We start from the raw sequence: 10,300 nt of genomic DNA, 5'->3' as shown, positions 1-10,300 counted from the left end.
AGAAGACTCTTGAGAGTCCCTTGGACTGCAAGGAGATCCAACCAGTCCATTCTGAAGGAGATCAGCCGTGGGATTTCTTTGGAAGGAATGGTGCTAAAGCTGAAACTCCAGTACTTTGGCCACTTCATGTGAAGGGTTGACTCATTGGAAAAGACTCTGATGCTGTGAGGGATTTGGGGCAGAAGGAGAAGGGGACGACAGAGGATGAGATGGCTGGATGGCATCACCGACTCGATGGATGTGAGTCTGAGTGAACTCTGGGAGTTGGTGATGGACAGGGAGGCCTGGCGTACTGCAGTTCATGGGGTCGCAAAGAGTCGGACACGACTGAGCAACTGAACTGAACTGAACTGAACTGAAAGACTCCACCAGAAAATTACTAGAGCTAATCAATTAATATAGTAAAGTTGCAGGATATAACATCAACACACAGAAATCCCTTGCATTCCTATACACTAACAATGAGAAAACAGAAAGAGAAATTAAGGAAACAATTCCATTCACTGTTGCAAGGAAAAGACTAAAATACTCAGGAATATATTACTTAAAGAAACAAAAGTCCTATACATAGAAAACTATGAAACACTGGTGAAATAAATCGAAGAGGACACTAATAGATGGAGAAATATACCGTGTTCATGGTTTGGAAGAATCAATATAGTAAAAATGAGTATACTCCCGAAAGCAATCTATAGATTCAATGCAATCCCTATCAAGCTACCAATGGTATTTTTCACAGAGCTAGAACAAATAATTTCACAATTTGTACGGAAATACAAGACTTCCCTGGTGGCTCAGATGGTAAAGCCTCTGTCTACAATGCAGGAGACCCAGGTTCGATCCCTGGGTTGGGAAGATCCCCTGGAGAAGGAAATTACAATCCACTCCAGTACTATTGCCTGGAAAATCCCATGGACAGAGGAGCCTGGTAGGCTACAGTCCATGGGGTCACAAAGAGTCGAATTTGTATGGAAATACAAAAAACCTCACATAGCCAAAGCGATCTTGATAAAGAAGAATGGAACTGGAGGAATCAACCTGCCTCACTTCAGGCTCTATACAACGCCACAGTCATCAAGACAGTATGGTACTGGCACAAAGACAGAAATATTGATCAATGGAACAAAATAGAAAGCCTAGAGATAAATCCATGCGCCTATGGACACCTTATCTTTGACAAAAGAGGCAAGAATATACAATGGAGAAAAGACAATCTCTTTAACAAATGGTGCTGGGAAAACTTGGCAATGACTTTTAAAAGAATGAAACTAGACCACTTTCTCACACCATACACAGTAATAAACTCAAAATGGATTAAAGATCTAAATGTAAGACCAGAAACTATAAAACTCCTAGAGGAGAACATAGGCAAAACACTCTCTGATATAAATCACAGCAGGATCCTCTATGACCAACGTCCCAGAATATTGGAAATAAAAGCAAAAATTAAAAAAATGGGACCTAATTAAAATTAAAAGCTTCTGCACAACAAAGGAAACTATAAGCAAGGTAAAAAGACAGTCGCCAGTCCAGGTTCGATGCACAGTACTGGATGCTTGGGGCTGGTGCACTGGGACGACCCAGAGGGAGGGTAGGGGAGGGAGGAGGGAGGAGGGTTCAGGATGGGGAACGCGGGTATACCTGTGGTGGATTCATTTCGATATTTGGCAAAACTAATACAATATTGTAAAGTTTAAAAATAAAATAAAAGGAAAAAAAAAGGAAAAAAAAAAAGAAGTGAAATAATAAACAGATGTGTTCATTTCTGTAAAAAAAAAAAAAAAAAAAGAATGGGAGAAAATAATAGCAAATGACTCTGTGCAACCCCATAGATGGCAGCCCACCAGGCTCCCCCGTCCCTGGGATTCTCCAGGCAAGAACACTGGAGTGGGTTGCCATTTCCTTCTCCAAATAGAAAATGAAACAACTGACAAAGAATTAATCTAAAAAATATACAAGGAAGTCTGCAATTCCAGAAAAATAAACGACCCAATCAAAAAATGGGCCAACTATCTAAACAGAAATTTCTCCAAAGAAGAGATACAGATGGCTAACAAACACATGAAAAGATGCTCAACATTACTCATTATCAGAGAAATGCAAATCAAAACCACAATGAGGTACCATTTCAGGCCAGTCAGAATGGCTGCTATCCAAAAGCCTACAAGCAATAAATGCTGGAGAGGGTGTGGAGTAAAGGGAACCCTCTTACACTGTTGGTGGGAATGCAAACTAGTACAACCACTATGGAGAATAGTGTGGAGATTCCTTAAAAATCTAGAACTAGAACTGCCATACAACCCAGCAATCCCACTGCTGGGCATACACACCGAGGAAACCAGAATTGAAAGAGACACATGTACCCCAATGTTCATCGCAGCACTGTTTATAATAGCCAGGACATGGAAGTAACCTAGATGTCCATCAGCAGGTCAATTAAGAAAGCTGTGGTACATATACACAATGGAGTATTACTCAGCCATTAAAAAGAATACATTTGAATCAGTTCTAATGAGGTAGATGAAACTGGAGCCTATTATACAGATGAAGTAAGTCAGAAATAAAAACACCAATATAGAATACGGTAGGAACCTGAAAAGTCTTGAAGTTGTCTGAAGAGTCTTCAATCACTATGTCAAGCGACACAGATATTTCTCTTTCTTCATATGATGAAGATCAGGGATCTAAACTTATCCGAAAAGCTAGAGAGGCACCATTTGTCCCCATTGGAATGGCAGGTTTTGCAGCAATTGTTGCATATGGATTATATAGATTGAAGAGCAGGGGACATACTAAAATGTCTGTTCACCTGATCCACATGCGTGTGGCAGCCCAAGGCTTTGTTGTGGGAGCAATGACTCTTGGTATGGGCTATTCCCTGTATCAAGAATTCTGGGGGAAACCTAAACCTTAGAAGAGGAGATGCTGTCTTGGTCGTCTTGGTGGTGCTTGCTTTAGTTAGACATCTCATATTGAGGTTATATGTTTATGCTGAAAATAAATTGTTTGGGTCAGACAAGAACATGGTAATTTGAAAATTGGCCTCCTTTCTTGCAGGCTTGATTTGCCTGGTGACCAAGTTACTGGTGACTAGTTCACTAGCTAGGTCATTCAGGGGAGTCAGACCAGCACAAAAGAAACATGTCACTTTTAAATACACTTGATAGTGGTACCTGTCCACCTTCTTAAACTCTTCTGTTGAAATTAGTTCTAAAGAAGACAACATGCCAATCCTGAAAATGCTCCCAGTTGCTGCAGAATATCATATGCTTTTGATGTAATGTAGGAATCCTATTTACCCCAGTTAATGTAACTTTCTGAAGGCCTTGTGGACTGAGTACTATTTTAAGGGCTGGTTGGCTCTTGAGGAACCCTTTCAGAACAGTGCATGGAATACAACATTATAAACCTCCCTGCAAGTCTGTGTGTGTTTTTAAACCAAAACTAAAAAGCTGGTAACAGAGCCACTTTGAAGTAGTATTTATTTTAGAATCATAAACATGAGAGTAACTTAACTTGTGGATCCCTTTTAGCTCTTTAGTAATTGCAGAATTATATTTTGCTGCTGTTATATTAGAATAATTTTAAATTATTTTGAAACATGTATTTTAAGTGCTAATGCAAAGGTAAATGAAAAACACTTTTTAAATGTGTGCAGTATGTTTATTTTCTCCAAAAGTATCATCAACTAAATAAAATCCCTACAATGGAAGTCATTGATGAGCAAGCTGGTTTGGTCAGACATTATACAAACTTTGGTATATCACAGAATGCTTTGTTGTACTTGTGAATTCTCGTCAAACCTGAATTTACATTCCATGGTGATAACATGGTAAATGTAGTGTTATTAAAGTAAATGAACACACACACACACAAAAAAAACCCAATACAGCATAATAACACATATATATGGAATTTAGAAAAATGGTAAGGATAACCCTGTATGTGAGACAGCAAAAGAGACACAGATGTATAGAACAGTCTTTTGGACTCTGTGGGATAGGGCAAAGGTGATATGATTTGGGAGAATGGCATTGAAACGTGTATTATCATACGTGAAACCAATCGCCAGTCCAGGTTCGATGCATGATACAGGATGCTCGGGGCTGGTGCACTGGGATGACCCAGAGGGATGGGATGGGGAGGAAGGTTGGGGGGGGTGGTTCAGGATGGAGAACACATGTACACCTGTGGCGGATCCATGTCAATGTATGGCAAAACCAGTACAATATTGTAAAGTAATTAGCATCTAATTAAAATAAATAAATTTGTATTAAAAAGAGAGAAAAAAATAAAAAGCAGAGACATTACTCCCCCAGCAAAGGTCCATATAGTCATAGCTATGGTTTTCCAGTAGTCATGTATGGATTTGAGAGTTGGTCCATAAAGGAAGCTGAGTCCTGAAGAGTTGATGCTTTTGAACTGTGATGTTGGAGAAGACTGTTGAGAGTCCCTTGGACTGCCAGGAGATCCAATCAGTCATCCTAAAATAACTCAGTCCTGAATATTCATTGGATGATGCTAAAGACTGATGCTAAAGCTGAAACTCCAATACTTTGGCCACCTGATGTGAAGATCTGACTCATTTGAAAAGACCGTTGATGCTGGGAAAGATTGAAGGCAGGAAGAGCAGGGGATGACAGAGGATGAAACGGTTGGATAGCATTACAGACTCAATGGACATGAATTTGAGTAAACTCCTCTGGAAGATGGTGATGGACAGGGAGGTCTGGCATACTGCAGTCTATGGGTTCACAAAGAATTGGACACAACTAAGCGACTGAACTGAACTGATGATATTTATCTTTCTCATTATGACTTACTTCACTCAGTATGACAATCTCTGGGTCATACATCCATTTTGTTGCCAATGGCATTATTTCATTCTTTTTATGACCCAGTAATATTATTCTGTTGATGGACATTTAGGTTGCTTCCACGTCCTAGCTTTTGTAAATAGGGCTACAATAAACATCGGGGTGCATGTATTTTGTTATTATTGTTGTTATATAATTGCTTTGCAATGTTCTCTTAGTTTCTACTGTACAATGAAGTGAATCAGCTATATATATACTTATATCCATACCTCTTGAACTTCCCTTCCACTCCCCCATTCCACTCACCTAGGTCATCACAGAGTGCTGAGCTCCTGTACTTTATAGCAGTTTCCCACTAACTGTTTTACACATAGTAGTGTATATATGTCAATTTTAATCCCCCAATTTGTTCTACCCTCCCCTTCCCCTCTGTGTCCACATGTCCGTTCTCTACATTTGCTTGGCTGTTCTTGCCCTGGAAATAGGTTCATCTGTACCATTTTTCTAGACTCCACATATATACCTTAATATACGATATTTGTTTTTCTCTTTCTGACTTACTTCAGTCTGGATGACAGACTCTAGTTCATCCACGTCTCTACAAATGATCCAATTTCATTCTTATTATGGCTAATATTCCTTTGTATATATGTACCACATCTTCTTTATCCATTCATCTGACAGTGGGCATTTAGGTCCCTTCCATGTCCTGCCTATTGTAAATAGTGCTACAATGAACATTGGGGTGTATGTGTCATTTTGAATCATGGTTTTCTCCTGATATATGCCTAATAGTGGGGTTTCTGGGTCATATGTCAGTTCTATTTTTAGTTTTTAGGGAAACCTCCATATGGTTCCCAGTAGTGGCTGTGTCAGTTTACATTCCCACCAACAGTGTAGGAGAGTTCCTTTTCCCTACACCCTCTCCAGCACTTATTGTTTGTAGATTTTTTGATGATATCCATTCTGACTGGTGTTACGTGATACCTCATTGTAGTTTTTATTTGCATTTCTCTAGTAATGAGTGATGGTGAGCATTTTTCTTATGCTATTTGGTCACCTGTTTGTCTTCTTTGGAGAAATGTCTATTTAGATCTGGGCTTCCCAAGTGGCTCAGTAGTAAAGAACCCACCTGCAATACAGTAGCCAAAAGAGATGTATGCTTGATCCCTAGGAAGGAAAGATTACCTGGATGAGGAAATGGCAACCCACTTCAGTATTCTTGGCAGGTTAATCCCATGGACAGAGGAGTTTGATGGGCTACATTCCATAAGGTCACAAAGATTGGACATGAATGAACGAAGTGACTGAGCATTCACAGATGCACTATTTCTATCTCCTGCTTATTTTCTGATTGAGTTTTTTTTTTTTTTTTTAATATTGAGCTGCATTAGCTGTTTGTATATTTTGGAGATTAATCCCTTGCCAGTTGCTTCATTTGCCAATATTTTCTCTCATTCTGAGGGTTCTTTTTGTTTTGTTTATGGCTTCCTTTGCTGTGCAAAAGCTTTTAAGTTTAATTAGGTCCCATTTTTTTTAATTTTTGTTTTTATTTCCATTAATTTAGGGGATGGATCAAAGAGGATCTTGCTGTGATTTATGTCAAGGAGTGTACTGCCTATGTTTTCTTCTAAGAGGTATAAACCTCTGCAGTTTATGCCCTTACATTTAAGTTTCAACCATTTTGAGTTTATTTTTCCATATGGTATTAGGGAGTGTTCTAGTTTCATTTTTTAACATGTGTCTGTTTGGTTTTCTGAGCACCACTTATTGAAGAGGCTGTTTTTTCTCCATTGTATATTCTTGCCTCCTTTGTCATAGATTAGGTGATCATAGGTTCATGGGTTTATCTCTGGGCTTTCTGTCCTGATCCATTGACCTGTATTTCTGTTTTTGTGCCAGTACCATACTGTTTTCATGACTGTAGCTTTGTAATATAGTCTGAAGTCAGGGAAGTTGATCCTTCCAGCACCGTTTTTCTTCCTCGAAATTGCTTTTGTGATCTTTTGTGTTTCCATATAAATGCAATCCCTATCAAATTATCAGTGGTAATTTCCACAGAATTAGAGCCTATGTGGTTTGTGGCCCTTTTACTTTTTATACTCCTGAACTGTGTACTATTTTTTCCCCAATGTATCTCTCAGTCCTGAACCTCTTTCCATGTTCCTATCAAAATGAGCCTTTTATTTCTCTCATTCCTCCAGAAATGAAGCAGATAAAGAAAATGATATACTCTCAATTGTTAATGTCTGCTTATGAAATGCTAGTCTGCAGCATAAAATTACCTGGGTTGCCTGGAAAGATTCCAATGCCCCTTGACAGATACACTGAATTAGAAGCTCTTAAGGTAGAGTCTAGAAATGTGTGCTTTACCAGATTTCCCAGATGTTTATACATGCCTGTTTAAAAACCTCTGTGAATACATTCATGCAATAATGACTGTCACAGAGGCTTCTAGAAAAAGCAGTGATGTAAAACAAAGGAGCAATTCTCAGATGGTAATATTTGGTATATAGTGGCGAGCTGCTAGAGACGATGTTCTCTGAGAGGGAATGTCACTGAAATGATATTTCTTGAGTTGCTTATAATTCCTATTATGGATAGTACCTGGGTACTTTTCTGCCTTTTTGAGCTATTAGACTATTTAGTCTCTTCTTCCCTGAGTCCTCTTGCTCCCACTCAGAAGATGCTTAAGCCAGAGATGTTCTCTCTCTTCCTACTATTTTCCTACCATTTCACTAGGGTATAGATAGTGACAAGATCCATATTTGCTCTCTCGTTCTGCCAGAGACCTCACAATACAAAATTAAGAACCATAATACTCATTCTGTAGAACTCACAAAAATTGTTACTATATTTATTAGATCTTTTTGCTTCCCAAAGTCCCTCCCTCATGGCACAATTACTGTGAGGTAAATATCATTATCATAGTTGTTTTAATTAAAGAAATGCAAGTTTAAAAACCAGTGGGTCAGTGGTAGAACATGGAAAGTTAAGAGAATTCCTAATTCCATGCCTTTCATAATTGCCAAAAACTTTATTACAAATTAAACAATAATTTTTATATTCCCCAGTGCAATATTGATTTCAATTACTAGTGCAAATGAAAATTCCAAATATTGGAAAACATATCTAAATCACTGCAATTTTATAATAATCTAATGAGTCTTTATCCCAATTTTAGATTTTTCAAGTTATTGTAGTTTCCATAGGTTGCTTATGTTTTTTAATTCTTCTTTTTAGTTCCTTTGCTTCTTCAAATACTATATTTTTCAAACTATTTATTAGCATTAAAACTAACACAAAGAAGGTCACTTTTGATTGAAGAGCTTGTTTTAAATGACATTATTGTTGATTCAGGATCTATTCACATATTGAGTTATTTCAAAGCCACATCACTTCAGTAACTATAATAGAAAATTGATCTCAATGAGAAATAAGACTCAGAACCTAAAGTGTAATCCTTAATTTTCAAATTGTTTATTGATTGTAACAAGTAAATAGAGATCCAAGTCTTTCACTCTATGTTGCCTTTATTGTGTCACTAATAATGTAAATAGAGCTATAAAATATTGTAATAAGAGTAATGACTTGGAAAAAGCTTACACGTTTACATTTTACAGTAAACTAGAGATCCATCAAGAATTTAAGAGGTCTAACTATTTCATTGTACCCTGTCTCCAGGTCAACCACAAGAGTGATAGAAAGAAGTCTTGCTTACCTTATATAAAAATACAGTTCTGGAAAAAAAAAAAAAACCTATTTTGTCTCAGAGTAAGATAACATAAATTTTTCTACATACCCACGGTCTAATAATGCCATTATGTCATGACTAGCAAAACTATAATACATTGAAAGGACAGTTTCCTACCCAATTCATCCACAGAATTTCTCTTACATTTTCTATTTTTTTTTTTTTTACAAAATAGTCATAACTTAGATATCATCACAATTGATCAGTCATCACTAATAAACCTTATCAGAAAGGTTTTATGGGAAAGGAAGGAAAAGTAAACAAGCAAGGAAAGGCTGAACTTTCTGCAAAATTTTGTCTTTTAATACCTCTAAATAACATATTTAATGCTGATCGTTTACATGCAAAAGAAACTATCTGCAGGCTATGTCAGGGATTGTAATTTATTTACTAATTCTACTACTATACTATTACTACTACAGCTATACACACACACACACACACACACACACACACACACACACAGAGTGCTATTTTGTAGCCCAGTGAGAATGAAAGGGGAAGATTCTTTTCAATCCATATTTAGCACATATTTTCCAACTTCAGGGGACACACACTAAAAACTGAAACTGTGATAAAAATTAAAGAAAATAAAAACAAATTTGATAGAATCATTTTAATTTGCATTGGTAGTTCATTTGTTCATGTTACAAATTACACTCCAGAACTTAAGTTCTGAGAAAAATCATACAGTAAGGCTGCTAATCCTCTCCCAAATCTCAAACTGAAGAAGCCAAAGCCAGTTGCTAACAATGCAGGGTATGAATGCAGCCCATCTTCACTCTTATTTTCGCATCTCTGTTTTCCCATGGTGCCCTCTCTACTCATTTGTTTTGCAACCTGAAGTGGGCCTAAGTACACTCAATGAATAGTCCCTTTGCAGAACCCTTGATACTGCTTAGTTTCATATCTTTAAGCAGGGAAGCTAGGTAGAGGGAAGATCAGTATATTTACACTTCAGAAACCCTGGATTTGAAGGCTGGTTTGGTTTTAAAATGTACTCTTCATTTTTATATAGAGTTCAATTTTTCTCCTCTATAAATAGATGGTTTAGATAATTGCTACATTTCCTTTGACTCTTAACATTCTATGATTCACAAGTGTCTGCCTCATTTTCTTTCTGTGGGTTAATTTTGATTTTTCCCTTTTTCTCCTTTTCATAAATGGCTAGGTTAAATATTAAGATATTGAGAATTGAAAGCTCACTTAGTTGCTTAATTATGAACTAAAGACGGTTCATAGGATGGTTCTTTGATGGCTTAGCAGTAAAGAATCCACCTCCAATGCAAGAGATACTGGTTCAATCCCTGGTTCGGGAAGATCCCCTGAAAAAGCAAATGACAACCCACTCCAGTTTTCTTGCCTGCAAAATCCCATGGACAGAGGAACCTGGTGGGCTACAGTCCAAAGTCACAGAGAGTCAGACACGACTGACCATGAGCATGTACTCATGCATGCAAGAAGGGTTCTATTCTGAATCAATGAATGCAAAACAGATAACTACTCTGCAGAGTAAAATAATACCATCACCACAGTAAATACAGTAATAGTGATGACCTTTAATTCTTAGAGGTTCTTGATTACATAGCTCACAAAACCAACACACACACATAACATACATATACACATTTACTCACAAGCATGAATTACAACAGTAAACATGTGTAAGGAGAAAATATTTCTTAGAGAACAAATGAACAAATACTTGACACATGTTATACTAGAATGT

The 10,300-nt window shown here is 37.3% G+C and overlaps 1 protein-coding gene across 1 annotated transcript; it reads left to right on the top strand.

Moving 5' to 3' along the window:
- Positions 1–2,582: 2,582 nt before the first annotated feature.
- LOC147340730 (HIG1 domain family member 1A, mitochondrial) lies at positions 2,583–3,716 on the top strand. Its single transcript, XM_086388831.1, has one exon. The coding sequence runs from the start codon at positions 2,633–2,635 to the stop codon at positions 2,912–2,914; it is 282 nt and encodes a 93-aa protein (XP_086244957.1). The 5' UTR covers positions 2,583–2,632; the 3' UTR covers positions 2,915–3,716.
- Positions 3,717–10,300: the final 6,584 nt, after the last annotated feature.

This window comes from Bos grunniens, chromosome X (assembly GCF_055505025.1).
Source record: "Bos grunniens cultivar Pamir isolate PY7600 chromosome X, Bosgru_T2T1.0, whole genome shotgun sequence".
NCBI lineage: Eukaryota > Metazoa > Chordata > Mammalia > Artiodactyla > Bovidae > Bos > Bos grunniens.
Note: the sequence above shows the minus strand (reverse complement) of the source record. Positions and strands in the feature narration are given on the sequence as shown.